The sequence below is a fragment of the Pseudophryne corroboree genome, chromosome 4 (assembly GCF_028390025.1).
Source record: "Pseudophryne corroboree isolate aPseCor3 chromosome 4, aPseCor3.hap2, whole genome shotgun sequence".
NCBI lineage: Eukaryota > Metazoa > Chordata > Amphibia > Anura > Myobatrachidae > Pseudophryne > Pseudophryne corroboree.
The window spans coordinates 27,766,920-27,781,189 of record NC_086447.1 but is presented as its reverse complement, the minus strand read 5'-3'; the positions used below and the strand labels follow the sequence as shown (position 1 = coordinate 27,781,189).

Sequence of the window (14,270 nt, the reverse complement as noted above, 5' to 3'; positions counted from 1 at the left end):
AAGGTTCCTCCTCGAGGCCGAACTTATCCATTGTCTCTGCCTGAGACGCATTCTATGGAGGAATACATTAAAGAGAACCTAGCAAAGGGGTTCATTCGACCTTCTTCTTCCCCAGCCGGCCCAGGCTTCTTTTTTGTAAAAAAGAAAGATGGTGGTCTGCGGCCGTGCATCGACTACAGAGGTTTGAACGACATTACCATCAAGAACCGTTATCCTTTACCCCTGATTACTGAGCTCTTTGACAGAGTTAGCGGAGCTACCATCTTTACAAAGCTGGACTTGAGAGGTGCATACAATCTCATCCGGATCCGTGAGGGTGACGAGTGGAAGACCGCCTTTAACACCCATGACGGACATTATGAGTACCTCGTCATGCCCTTCGGATTGAGTAATGCTCCAGCTGTCTTCCAGCATTTTGTCAATGAGATCTTCAGAGACATTCTATACCGTCATGTCGTGGTCTATCTAGACGATATCCTCATTTTTGCCAACGATTTAGAGGAACATCGTTTTTGGGTTAAAGAGGTTCTGTCCCGTCTCCGTGTCAATCATCTCTATTGCAAATTAGAGAAATGCGTCTTTGAAGTCAAGTCCATTCCGTTTCTAGGGTACATTGTGTCCGGTTCCGGACTAGAGATGGATCCTGAGAAACTACAAGCAATCCAAAATTGGCCGATACCCTTAACCCTCAAAGGGGTCCAGAGGTTCTTGGGGTTCGCCAACTATTACCGAAAGTTTATACGAGACTTTTCCACCATTGTGGCGCCTATTACTGCTTTCACTAAGAAGGGTGCTAACCCGTCCAAGTGGTCTGAAGAAGCCATGCAAGCATTTCATCTTTTAAAACAAAGGTTCATCTCTGCGCCTGTTCTGAAACAGCCTGACATCGACTCTCCTTTCATCTTAGAGGTGGATGCCTCCTCCGTTGGAGTAGGAGCGGTGTTATCTCAGAGGGCTAAAGATGGCCATTTACACCCTTGCAGTTTCTTCTCCCGGAAGTTCTCCCCAGCTGAGCGCAACTATGCCATTGGCGACCAGGAGTTGCTAGCCATCAAGCTCGCTCTAGAAGAGTGGAGGTATCTGTTGGAGGGAGCTTCTCATTCAATCACCATACTTACAGACCACAAGAACCTTTTATATCTGAAAGGCGCACAATGTCTCAACCCTCGTCAGGCCAGATGGGCACTTTTCTTTTCCAGGTTCGACTTTAAACTCCAGTTCTGTCCGGGCTCTCAGAATCGCAAGGCCGATGCCCTTTCCCGGTCATGGGAGCAAGAAAATGAGTCAGAGTCTTCAGACAAGCATCCTATTATAAATCCGTTGGCATTCTCCACGGTAGGGATGGACTCTACGCCCCCATCAGGGAAAAGTTTTGTGAAACCGATGCTAAGGAAGAAGCTCATGCATTGGGCCCATGCTTCCCGTTTTGCCGGACATACAGGTATCCAAAAAACCCTGGAGTTTATCTCTAGGTCCTATTGGTGGCCAACTCTGAAAAAGGACGTCTTGGAGTTTATTGCATCTTGCCCAAAGTGTGCTCAACATAAGGTATCCCGCCAGTCGCCTGCGGGGCAACTGGTTCCACTATCTGTTCCCCGTCGACCTTGGACCCATTTGTCGATGGATTTTATTACAGATTTACCCATGTGCAAAAGTTCAATACCATCTGGGTGGTAGTTGACCGGTTCACCAAGATGGCACACTTCATTCCTCTCACCGGTCTTCCGTCAGCTTCCAAGTTGGCTCAAGTATTCATACAAGAGATCTTCCGACTCCACGGTCTTCCTGAAGAAATTATCTCAGATCGAGGAGTTCAATTCACAGCCAAATTCTGGCGAAGTTTATGTCAAGTCCTTCAAGTCAAGCTAAAGTTTTCCACGGCTAACCATCCTCAGACCAATGGTCAAACCGAGAGGGTGAATCAGGACTTGGAGGCCTTCCTCCGCATCTATGTGTCCTTCTCTCAAGATGACTGGGTTCAATTACTTCCCTGGGCCGAGTTCTGTCATAACAACCAGTATCATTCTTCATCTGCTTCAACACCATTCTTCACTAACTTTGGATTCCACCCTAAAGTCCCTGAGTTCCAACCGCTTCCAGCAACTTCTGTTCCCACAGTGGATATCACCTTGCATCAGTTTGCCAATATCTGGAAGAGCGTACGATCAGCTCTGCTCAAGGCATCGTTCAGGTACAAGAAGTTTGCGGATAAGAAGCGTCGAGCAGTTCCTGCTCTCAAGGTGGGTGATCGGGTATGGTTATCCACGAAGAATTTGAGGTTAAGAGTTCCCAGTATGAAGTTTGCACCTCGCTATATCGGTCCTTTCAAGATTGAACAAGTCATCAATCCTGTTGCTTACAGACTTCAGTTGCCTCCCTTCTTAAAAATACCCAGGACATTCCATGTTTCCCTGTTGAAACCGCTGATCTTGAATCGGTTTCATTCCTCACTTCCTCCAACTCCGAAAGTCCAAACTCAACGAGGCGTTGAGTATGAAGTGGCCAAGATCCTGGACTCACGTCACCGTTACGGTCAACTACAGTATCTTATTGACTGGAAGGGTTACGGCCCTGAGGAACGTTCATGGACCAATGCTTCTGATGTCCATGCTCCTGCCTTGGTCCGGAGATTCCATTCCAAGTTTCCTCAAAAGCCAAAGAAGTGTCCTGGGGCCACTCCTAAAGGGGGGGGTGCTGTCACGATCCGGGTATCTGGACGCCATTTCTTACCCATCAGATGCCTCCTAAGGCTGGCTCAGCGCTCCAGGACCGGATCCCATCTGTTATCCTAATGTTCACATTCCTGCATCCTCTCCTGTCTCTCTGAGACGCTGTCACAGTAACGCCTTATTACATCTGGCATGGCGTCTCCCGCGGCCTCCGCCGCCGTCCCTGAGCTTCTGCATGCAGAGTGTCAGAGTGGCGATTACGTCAGCCGCGGCCTCCGCTGTGCCCGCGTGGTTGGATGTGCACTTGTCAGCCTGGCGTCTCCTGTCTCCAGTGGCCGGCGCCGCCATTACTGTTTTCATTACCACATGGATTACAAACCAAACTTCCCTCCAAGTGTCTGCATGGGCGCAGCCATCTTGGATTCTGTCAGCTGATCATTTCCTCCAATCTGTTGTCAGTATTGTTAATCTGCATAATTGCCTAGCCAATCCCTTCCTTGCTGCAGGTATAAATACACTGTGCCTGAGCAAGGAAGGCGTCAGTGCTTTGGTTGTCAAACCTAGTTCCTGTTTGTCTCTCTCCTGTGATTGTCTTCCAGGTTCCAGCTCCTGTCTCAAGACTTCCACCATAGAGACCCGCACCAGCATTCCACCTGCGGTGTAGCCTGACTCTCCAATCCATTGTGGATTCATCTGTTTCCAGCTACAACATTACCTGCTTCCAGCTCAGCTTCCAGCAGAGTACAGCTTCTCTTAAAGGGCCGGTGTCCTTTCTACACTTTACCACTCTCCACCGGTATTATTATTTCTCCGCTCTCAAGTTCTACATTTCAGTTCATATTTCATCGCTCCCAAGTTCATTTATTATTTAACTGGTTCCAGCCAGTATCCACTCCGTGCTAACAACAGTCTGGTTCCAGCCAGTATCCACAGCAGCCGTTTTATCTTCAGCAACCCAGCTTTTCCTGGAACACCAGCTGGTACAATCCTGGGTTATCTCCATTGCTACAGTCGGGCCTGGTAAGGACTTTCCATCTAGAAGATTATAAGAACTATCTCACACTACCAGTGCCCTGTGGCTCCTGCCATCCTGTAGTACCCAGGAACTGTATTTATTCTTTGCTGACTTTTACGTTTTCTTTTACTGCTGCTGTGTTGCGGAGTTGTCATAATAAACATCATTGACTTTTATCCAAGTTGTCGTGGTCACGCCTTCGGGCACTTATTATTCATGTTACTTACATGTCCAGGGGTCTGATACAACCTCCCAGGTTCCGGTACATCTCAGCCCCTACAACTGAGGCTGCCTCCCGTCAGCTCAGGCCCTCAGTTGTGACACTCTGTTGCCACATTGATCGGTCAGACCCGGTTTGCATGGTGTCTGAAATTCTCTGTGTCATCATTTCCTCTTGCACTACTATGAAATAAATATAATTTTGTCAAAAAGTGAAGCGAATGGACAAAATGGTACAGGAGAGGGTTAAACCCCTTAGACTGGGGGCGGACCTGGGAAAACACCAGTGTCTTTTTATCCTATGGGTGAAGAGGGTAGGGTTGTCCCTGATTTGTATTAAGAGCTGGTAGACTGGGTCAGCCTCTTTTCCAGAATCTTTTGGACAGGTAGGATCTGATTTGGTGTGGCTGCGTAGTTAGGCCAGTTAGTTCCATTACTTTATATGTTAGCTGCCGTAGCCAGCATGCCCCATCCTCAGCATTCCCTCAGGTCCCCCGCGCGGTACAGGGTTAATGAGGAGGCCGCCCGGGTTTCCGTGGCGGTTTATATGCCTTCTTTGGTGGTCCCCTCCCTGGGTTCCGTTGAGGTTACAGGTGCGAACGGGGTCGCATGGAGCTGAGGCTACTGGCAGCTCCTTCCGCTGCCGATGATGGCTCCCACTCATGGCTGGACAGCTTGCCGTGGTGGGGGTGAGCGGCTGTCGTGACAGGGTTACAATTTGCTCATGGGGAGCCCTTTCCGGTGGCAGCACAATGGGTGGGAGCATGTAGGACAGCCACGAGCAGTGGTCGGCCTGCTTCCCAATCAGCGCAGCCAGGGCCGGTCTGGGCACAGTGGTCCTGTAAGGTGCCGAAGGGCAAGAGCCGGGGCCGGTGCCTCGCTCCCAGCAGGGGGAGTTTAAGGGTGCTGATACAGGAGGGCACATGGTGAGCTGTGGTGATTTCCGTGGGTCCCGCAGGGATCATGTTGGGCGGTTTGTGCTGGTGGGAGGTGCTGGCTGCTTGAGGCTAGTTGTGCATAATGGAAGGAGGGAGCCTGTGGTTTCTCTGGGTTCACAGCGCACTGGGCGCACGTGTGTACATAACTACCCTGGTGGAGGGGCTGCTGCCTGGCCGGCCGGTGGGATGAGCAGGCCTCGTTATGGTGGACCTGGGGCTGACATTGTTGTCAATCCTGGGGGGGTTGTTCTGGGTGATGCTGTGGCCCGCCGGTCCCCATTGTCGACCCCTTGAGAATTGGCGCCAGCCATGGATGCCATGGCCTCTGCGCTGTCTCCATTGGTGGCTGCTATGTCTACAGATGGGCCATTGCCTTCGTCCGGTGCAGCCTCTCGCTCCAGCGCTACTGTAGATGCTATGGCTTAGTTCCTTTGGGCCTGCCAGGACATTAGTAAGGCGGCATCGCAGCTCAGATCTAGGGTGCCCATAATGGCTCCCGTGGCCGAGGGTCCTGCTGATTTTTCTGACGCATTGGAGAGGAGCTTTGGCTCCAGTGTTTTCTCCTTTGTTGCAGGTTCTTCGAGCAGTAACAACAGGGATGACGAAGAAGGTGCACTGCTTTTGTCTGTGTCTGGATCAATGCAGGGTGATCCCTCCAGGTCAGCAGGAGAGGCTATGGCAGGATCTGTTATAAGCCACGGTTCTTCATCATCCTGGTTCCATAGTTTTGACACTAGGGGGGTAATTCAGAACTGATCACTGGGCAGTGATTTTTGCACTGCTGCGACCAGATAGTCACTGCCTACAGGGGGAGTGTATTTTCGCTGTGCAAGTGTGTGAACGCATGTGTAGCAGAGCTGTGCAAACAGATTTTGTGCAGTCTCTGCGCAACTCAGGACTTACTGAGCCACTGAGATCACAGCAGCCTGTCCGGGACTGGAATTGACATCAGACACCTGCACCTTGGACATGCCTGCATTTTTCCAGACACTCCCTGAAAACGGTCAGTTGACACCCACCACTGCTAGACATTTTAGCGCTGTGTGCAAGAAACAGCATCGGCTTCCCCCCTTATGTAGAAAACAGGACTAATGTGCACCAAAAATCTAGGGGTGTGGCTTCATGGGGAAGGGGGCATGGCCACAGAGCTCCCTTTTTACACATTATGGCAGGCAGAGCTTCCTTTTAAACAGCACGGCAGGTAGAGTCCTGATTTACACATTAGCCAGGTAGAGTCCCCCTTTTACACAGTGCGAAAACGCACAGCAGCGATCAGGTCTGAATTACCCCTAGATCTTCATCGACTGCCTCATCATCCTTATCGGCTGCATCTGCGAGTGGCACGACTAGGGCCAGGAAGTGGGCAGCATGATATGCACGAAGTGAGGCTGACAGAAGGGATGGCAATAGGCAACGTTTGTCCTATAGTGCACGTCAGGCTAGGAAGTGGCACAATTTGCAGGGCGTGGTACGTTGTGAAAACACCGCAGTGCTGCAGAAGCTTCGAGATAGCTGTCTGTAGTGGATCCACAGGGGGTACTATACAGACATGTTCACTCTCACTGACACAGCATAGAAGGAGTTTCGCGAGGCGAAGGTGAAGGATGGTATAGGGGTTGAAGCCTTCCGGACGTATGATAATTGGTTAGCAGGTTTTTGTGTGTTCATGGCTTGCTATTTAGAGGATTGGCCAGGAGAATATTTGAACATTATTTGTTATATCTACCTAGTGCATGAGATGAATCGCAAGTACAAAGGTACTGAATGGAGGGTTTATGATGAGGAGTTTAGGCATAAGCAAGATTGTTTGGAGGTGATGGACTTTGGCTGTAAGGATGTTGAAGTTTGGTTGGATATTACGAGTTCAGTACAGGGAAGTAAATAGGTGACTGCGGCAGCATCCAATACGTAACAGGCATCCTATGGCGACTCACATGCATTATCTGAGAATTTTCCGACGCAGCGTGCCAGTGGAGTGGCACGATCAGCTTTTCTAGCACCAGCGAAAGGGAAGTGTTATGTCGTTAACAATTTCTCTTGCTCCCTGGGGCAGTGGTATCATTTTCAACACCTCTGCTTGCATTGCAATGGGGCCCATCCCGCTTCCACTTCCTATCTGGTAAGTGGGGTTCCAAGCCCTGAATTGGCACAGCACCCAAGCCGGCAAGCAGCATTGCTCTTAAATAGGGCTCCCACCCTGATCTGTTTTGCAGCCATGACCAAGTGGTTAGGGTGGTATCCAAAGCGGGTTGATGCCGAGTTATTGTTTCTGGTTTTTATTTTGATTTTCACCTTCCAGCTGAAAAGGGGGTGGTTGTTAGTTGCCCCAAGAATTTACAGTTGGCTCGAGTTTTTCCTGAGGTACTTTGGGAGAAAGTCAAGTTGGATGTTAGGATAGGTAGGATGGCGGGCCCTTTTTCACAAGCTCTTTTGGAGAACTTGATTGTCTCCCCTGTGGGAGTAGTTCCCAAGAAAACTTTTGGCAAATGTTTGGCTGATTCAGCACATACCTTATCCAGCAGGGTCCTCTGTTAATGATGCTATACCTTCCGATAATTGTTCGGTGGGGTTTCTGTCGTTTGAAGAGGCTCTTTGCTTGGTGTGGGCACATGGCCCTGGGGCCTTCATGTCCAAGACAGATGTGGAGTCCATATTCTGCTTGCTTCCCTTGCATCCGGACTCATTCCAGTACCTTGGTTTCTGAGTGGGCAGGGAATATTTTGTTGACAAATGCTTGTCAATGGGATGTTCCATCTCATGCGCATTTTTTTGAGCATTTCAGCACTTTCCTAAACTGGTGTGTGGAGTTTTCTTTCGGGGGTTGTGGGATAGTTCACTATCTTGATGATTTCATTTGCGTGTTCTATGCATTGCAGCAGACTGTTGTTTTCCTTGCGCGCTCTGTTCTGGCATTTTGGGGTATCGGTGGCTGAGGACAAAAGGGCCTCATATGTTCCTGTCTTTTTTAGGTATCAAAATTGATACTGTTGTTGCCGCTTGTCGTTTGCCACGGGGCAAGGTAACAAAGATTTGAGATGCAATTATGCTGTGCTCCGGTAGGACAAAGGTGACTCTTTGGCAGGACCAATCTCTTTCGGGTATCTTGAAATTTGCAAGTGATTTTTATGGATAGGGTGTTTTGCCGTAAGCTTGAGCAGGCTATGACCAAGGTTGCCAGACCTCATCATTTTGTCAGCTTTTTTCTGAGACTAAGAGAGATCTATTGGTTTGGGATTCATTTCTGGTGGATTTTTCAGATTTGGTTGTCCCCGTCCATCGACAACTATGAGCTGCATCTTTTCACTGATGCTGCAGGATCTTCGGGTTTCGGATGTTACCTGAACAGTTCCTGATGTGTTGCTCCTTGGCCCTTGGGTTGGCGGCAGAGGGGTCTGACAAAGGACATCTTGTTGCTGATATTATTCCATATCATGGTGGCATTGGAAATGTGGAGTGAAAAGCTCAGCAATCGCAGCATGCTTTTCAGATGCGGCAACTTGGGCATGGTACATACATAAACAATCAGCGAGCTAGGGCGTTGCTTGTGCTGCAGGTTCTAGCGCATGTAGTGTTGACTTATATGTGGCACAACGTGTTGTTTCAGGCTTGACATGTGCCCAGCATTGATAATCCAATTGCTGATGCCTTGTCCAGGGGTCAGTGGCATAGGTTTCGGATGCTGGCTGTGGATGCTGATTTGGTCAGTTTACCCTGCCTCTCTTTTGTCTGGCAGGTATTGAGCCGGATTGGAAGGGTTAGCAGAAAGTTTGTTTGCCCCTGCCACTTTACAGGCGTACCAACGGGCCCGGATGGAGTGGGAAGAGTTTTCCCATGACCAAGGGCCTCAAGGTGAGACCGGTTTTCAGCTATTGCTGCTGTTTTGGAAACACTTTGTGGATAGTCGGTCAAGAGCAGTGGTTTCTCGGTACCTCACAGGGATTTAATTTTTCTCCAAACTGAGAGGTATTCCGGATTACAACAAGAGTTTATTGTTAACTAAGGCAATAAGGGGCTGTTCCTCATGATAAGAGGCATCCTATTGATGTCTTCCTTCTATCTTCTATTTTGGGGGCAGTTGCAGATGTGGCAGTATCCAGTTTTGAGGCACTTTTATTCAGCTTATTTTTTCCATGGCCTACCATGGAGCATTTCGGGTGTTGGAATTGACTGCTTCATCCAAACGGGCAGAAGCAACTATGTTGCATGCAGAGGTTGTCACGGGAGAGAGGTCTGTGCTATGCAGACTGCGCAGGTCCAAAATGGACCAATTGGGTCAGGGTCATTGGGTCTTCATGGTGCCCTCAGGGAATGACCAGGTGTGTCCAGTGGCTTTGGCCAATCTGTATGTGGGAGTACGGCCATCCTCTGAGGGATATTGGCTTCTTCATGCCTGCCACTGACTAAATATCAGTTTGGCTGGATGCTGAGGTGCTGTCTGTCTGGTTTGGGCTTTTCTCCTGGGGACTTCCATATGCACTCATTTAGGATTGGGGCTGCCAAACCTGCTGCACTTGTGGGCCGCTCAGTGGACACAATTAAGCTTTTGTGTCGATGGCGGTTGGCCAATTATAAGCGTTACATTTGGCTACTTTCTCAGTAGTTGTGCTGGATTGTTGCTTCTGGCTAATGTTATGTTTAAATGGTTCTCACCTGTTTTGTCTGTGGTGTTAACGTCTCAGTATTTTTCCCCTGTCCTTCCTACTCCGGGATTAGCTACTCGATACTGTTGGCAGTGGGAGTCTGGAGTTCTTTGACATTTTTTTACATGTACTGATGGGCTGAATTTGGTCTACTCAGTTTTAATATGGCTAATTGGCTTCTCTATTACAAGTTCCTCAGCACGTGTTTAAGTTTCACCGCCAGTCGAGTTCACCTGTTTTTTCCTATTCTTCCCCAATCCCAATCCCCCCCCCCCATTTAATTTTGTTTTGGCTCATCCTCCTGTGTCTTTTTCTTGCTTCAATTGACCTGAAGCTGATCTTTTACGGAAATTTCTATTAGAAATATTTTTTTCTTTTTGGCAGATCCTCTATTAATATTATTATTATTGCCTTTCCGTTGACTATGCTTTGCTCTATATGTGTATCAGAAATGTTTAACTTTTGTTTTGTTTTCCCCTCAATTATAGTTGGGCTAAATGATGGTTTTGAGGTTTGGGTGGTCGGGCACTCCTTTGTTTATTGGTCGGCTGAGTTGATGCTTCGGACGGAGTTCTGTCTTTGATTGGTTACACAGCTGTCCATTGGATAGGTGCACGGGGCATGTTGTGGTAGGATTTGAAGCCCAAGCTACTTGATCAGGTGCGGCTTATTGGGTTACCTAGGATTTTGGTAAATCATCTCGGTAATGATTTAGGGAAGGGGTCCACTTTGCAACTGCACTTTGACATCGTACATGATATCCTGCAAATTATGGGGCATGGCCATCCTGTACAGTGGTTTGGTCTGAGATTGTGCCATAATTGTTTTGGCATGGAGCGCTATATTACAGGGCTTTAGATTAGGCTAGGAAGAAGCTTAATACAGTGGTGTCTAAGGTGGTGGGTGATAGCCAATGGTGGGTCTATAGTTCAGCATTCCAAAATTTGTTTTAGGTATTTCTAGCTTTTTAGGAGGGGTCAGGCGCATTTGACTAGGGAAGGCTTGTCTATATTTATTGAGGATCTGCTTTCGGTGGTTTGGTTTAGGGGTATGGTGGTGGTGCATGGCTTCTGTTGTCAGAGCCTCACTTGTTGTCAGGAAAGAACGGATTATTACCTGTTTTTTTGTTACATTTGCTAATTGGTTTGGGTGTACTCACCTTCAATGACTGTTATATCTGCTGGACCACCCTAATGGGGGCAGCCTCACCACTCGGCCTGGTGGGTAGTCAAGTGAAGGTTGAGTGGATACCTTTGTTTAATGTTTTAGTGTTTTTTCCTTTGCTGGGTTTGAACAGAGCTTTGGTGTGGCCTGGGTAAGAATCTTACTGCCATTCTTTCTTGCCACCATACTCTGAATTTATTTACTCTGCTTAATTAGATATATTAGGTTGCTACTTATAAATAAATAGCCGTCAAGTTTTCTGCCAAATTCATGTCTCTGGGTCTTTATTTTAGAAGTTAAGTTTATTTGTGTGTCACTGGTTATGTTTAACTTGAAGGCCCTCAGCCATTAAGGGGTTTAGAGGGGCAAAAGGACAGAATGGGACAATGGAGGGTTAAACCCCTCAAGCTGGGAATGGACCTGAGAAAACATCAGTGTATTTTTATCCTATGGGTGCAGAGGGTAGGGGTTGTCCAAGATTTGTATCAGGGAGCTGGCAGACTGGGCCAGCCTCTTTTCTAGAAGTTTTTCCCTCCCTCCCTCTTTGTTTTCTTTGATGATGGTGGATTGTTTCAATGTGGTCGGCCATTACGGTGGCGGAAAAGAAGAGATTATTACCTGTTTTGGTTGAGTTTGCTAATTGGTTTGGGTGCACTCACCTTCGATGATTGTTATAATATCTGCTGGACCACCCTAACAGGGCAGCCTCACCACCCGGACGGGTGGGTAGTCAAGTGAAGGTTGAGTGGATACCTTTGTTTGGTGTTTTAGTGTTTTTTTTCCTTTGTTGGGTTTGTACAGAGCATTGGTGTGGCCTGTGTAAGACTGTTACTGCCGTTCTTTCTTATAACCATACTCTTAATTTCGTTACTCTACTTTATTAGGTAAATTAGGTTGCTACTTCTAAATAAATAGCCATCAAGTTTTATGCCAAATTCTCTGAGTCTTTATTTTAGATGTTAGTTTATTTGTATGTAACTGGATACGTTAAACTGGAGGCCCCAAGCCATTACGGGTTTTATAAATAATATCAAGCTAAAACAAAAAACCTGTTGACAACTTAGAAATTTAACAAAGTCAGTTCGGATTCATATACTGTACTGTAACTGAAATAGTCACTTGGTCGGGCTGTTGGTTCAAGGCTCCAGCAAAAGGCCTCCTCTTCTACACTGCATTGTGCTGGCTTTTTTTGGCATAGTCTTGCATCTTCTTATGAAAGTTGTGTCATCTACTTTTCTTGACGTTCTTGAGAAAAAAGGATTAAAAATGCAGATAAATGGATTAGTTAAGACTTTCCCAAAAGACAGTCATTAAATACAATAACCTAATATAAAAATACATTTGAAAAAAATTAAAGCAAAGACATGAGATTCAGGACAGTTATCTACTCGCAGCACCATAACTACAGATGCATATACAGTAAAGTATATAGAGTATATACAGTATGTAAATTAGAGATGTGTGGGTTTGAATTAACCTGGATTTACCTGGATTTATTCTGATCTCAAACATGACAATTTATTGGCTATTCGACTGTCACATGTTTTGGAAAATCAATAAGGACAAATCGGATAAAAAGCTTAGCTAATTTGGCATTAAGAACCGATTAATTCCAAATCCGTATATCTCTTGGAGGGTCATTCTGACCCGTTCGCTCGCTGCATTTTAATGCAGCAGAGCAAATGGGTCCCTGCTACACATGCGCCGATGCTGTAGTGTGCCGGCGCATGCCAGACGGCCAAAGGTCATAGCAGGGATGCTATTGCCTCTGCTTGATTGACAGGCAGAGGCGATCGCTGGGTGGGAGGGGGTGGAATGGCGGCATTTGGCCGCCATTTCGGGGGTTTGGTCCAGCCAACGCAGGCATGGTTGGACCGAACTGGGGCGTGCTGCAGCGGCTGTGTGACATCACACGCAGCCGCTGCAAGCCGGGGAGCGACGAGTAGCTCCCGGACAGCACGCTAAAGCTGCGCTGGCTGGGAGCTACTCTTGAAGTGCAAAGGCATCGCTGCTGTGTGATGCCTTTGCACTTCTGTGAGGGGGGGCTGGACTGACATGCAGGGCAGGCTAGCCCTGTGCTGGGCGTCCCCCGCATGTCAGGGAAGAAGATCATAGCTGTGCTAAATTTAGCACAGCTACGATCAACTCAGAATGACCCCCTAAGTACACTGGCTAACAATCAGTATTTTGTCGATGTACATTAGAATCTTTGTGATGATCATTTTTTATTGGTTCGATATGCCATAGCTGTTTTAGGTACAATCAATATAAGCTATAATTTATCTGTATTATATCATGTATCAATTTACTGAGTGTGCCCCAGAATAGATGTCTGGGGGTTATTCAGAGATGACCGTGGTTCTCGCTCCCTTCAGCAAGATCTGCCTCCATCTACTCACATGCTGGGAGCCACCCAGCACAGGGCATGTGTGCCCAGAATGTGTGTGGTGCTGCCTCATGATGCATCTGCAATTTAATTTCAGATGCATCGATTTGTGATTGACCCCTGGCTCTGTGGTGGGCTGTCTGGCACCATTTTTCTTTTCTTGGTGTAGCTGCATGTGATGTCACGTGCCCACCCCGAAAAATGCTCCCGACACACCACCGCTTTGCCTGCCACGTCCGCAAAACACTGGGTCGGCACCTGCCCCCCGATGGCCTCCGCTGTCAATCTCCATGTGGCCTCATCATTCCAGGATTTGGCTGCATAGTGAAGTGTCGCGCACACGCATCTACTATGGTCCCTCCATAGTACATCTGGGGGATCTATAAATGTGTTTTTGTGGGATACATATGAATATTAATTGATAAATAGGCTCCATAATGTTGTACTACATGTTATTTTCCAAAGTGTGTAGAATAAAATTCATAGAAATATTATTTGTGTTTCACAGCTACATCGCTATTTGCGAAATCAAAGACGTGTGGACGGGGATCTGGTTTTTAATGAAAATGGAGATTTTGTCACCCCGTATAAAATTGCAAATTGGCTAGCTTTTTCCAATAACTCCTTGTTTGTAAAACATGTCGACTGTACAAGGAAAGTGGATAAAGTGCAACAGATTTATATTCAGCCAAATAAAATTGTGTGGAAGTATGACAACAATGAGGTTAGAGGGGGAGATGTCCGGGATATTTCTTAATTAATATTTCAGTATCTTGCCTTAGATTTCGGCAGCTCCCCCATTATTGTGGTAGCAGTAGCAATAGTAGTAGTAGTAGTAGTAGTAGTAGTAGTAGTAGTAGTAGTAGTAGTAGCAGTAGTGGTAGTAGTAGTAGTAGTAGTAGTAGTAGCAGTAGAAGTAGTAGTAGTAGTAGTAGTAGTAGTAGCAGTAGTAGTAGTAGTAGTAGTAGTATCAGTAGTGGTATCAGTAGTAGTAGTAGCAGTAGCAGTAGTAGTAGCAGTAGTAGTAGTAGCAGTAGTAGCAGTAGTAGTAGTAGTAGTAGTAGTAGTAGTAGTAGTAGCAGTAGTAGTAGTAGTAGTAGTAGTAGTAGTAGTAGTAGTAGTAGTAGTAGCAGTAGTAGTAGTAGTAGTAGTAGTAGTGGTAGTAGTAGTAGTAGTAGTGGTAGTAGTAGCAGTATCAGTAGCAGTAGTAGTAGTAGTAGTAGTAGTAGTAGCAGTAGT

General features: G+C 47.0%; 1 protein-coding gene across 1 annotated transcript in view; it reads left to right on the top strand.

Annotated features, from left to right (window-relative positions):
* LOC134910765 (vomeronasal type-2 receptor 26-like) overlaps window positions 1-14,270 on the top strand; it is a 126,158-nt gene that overhangs the window by 94,950 nt on the left and 16,938 nt on the right. The window contains exon 4 of the mRNA XM_063919148.1: window positions 13,540-13,755. Within this exon, the coding sequence (XP_063775218.1) occupies window positions 13,540-13,755 (216 nt within the window). The remainder of the gene's footprint in view (window positions 1-13,539; window positions 13,756-14,270) is intronic.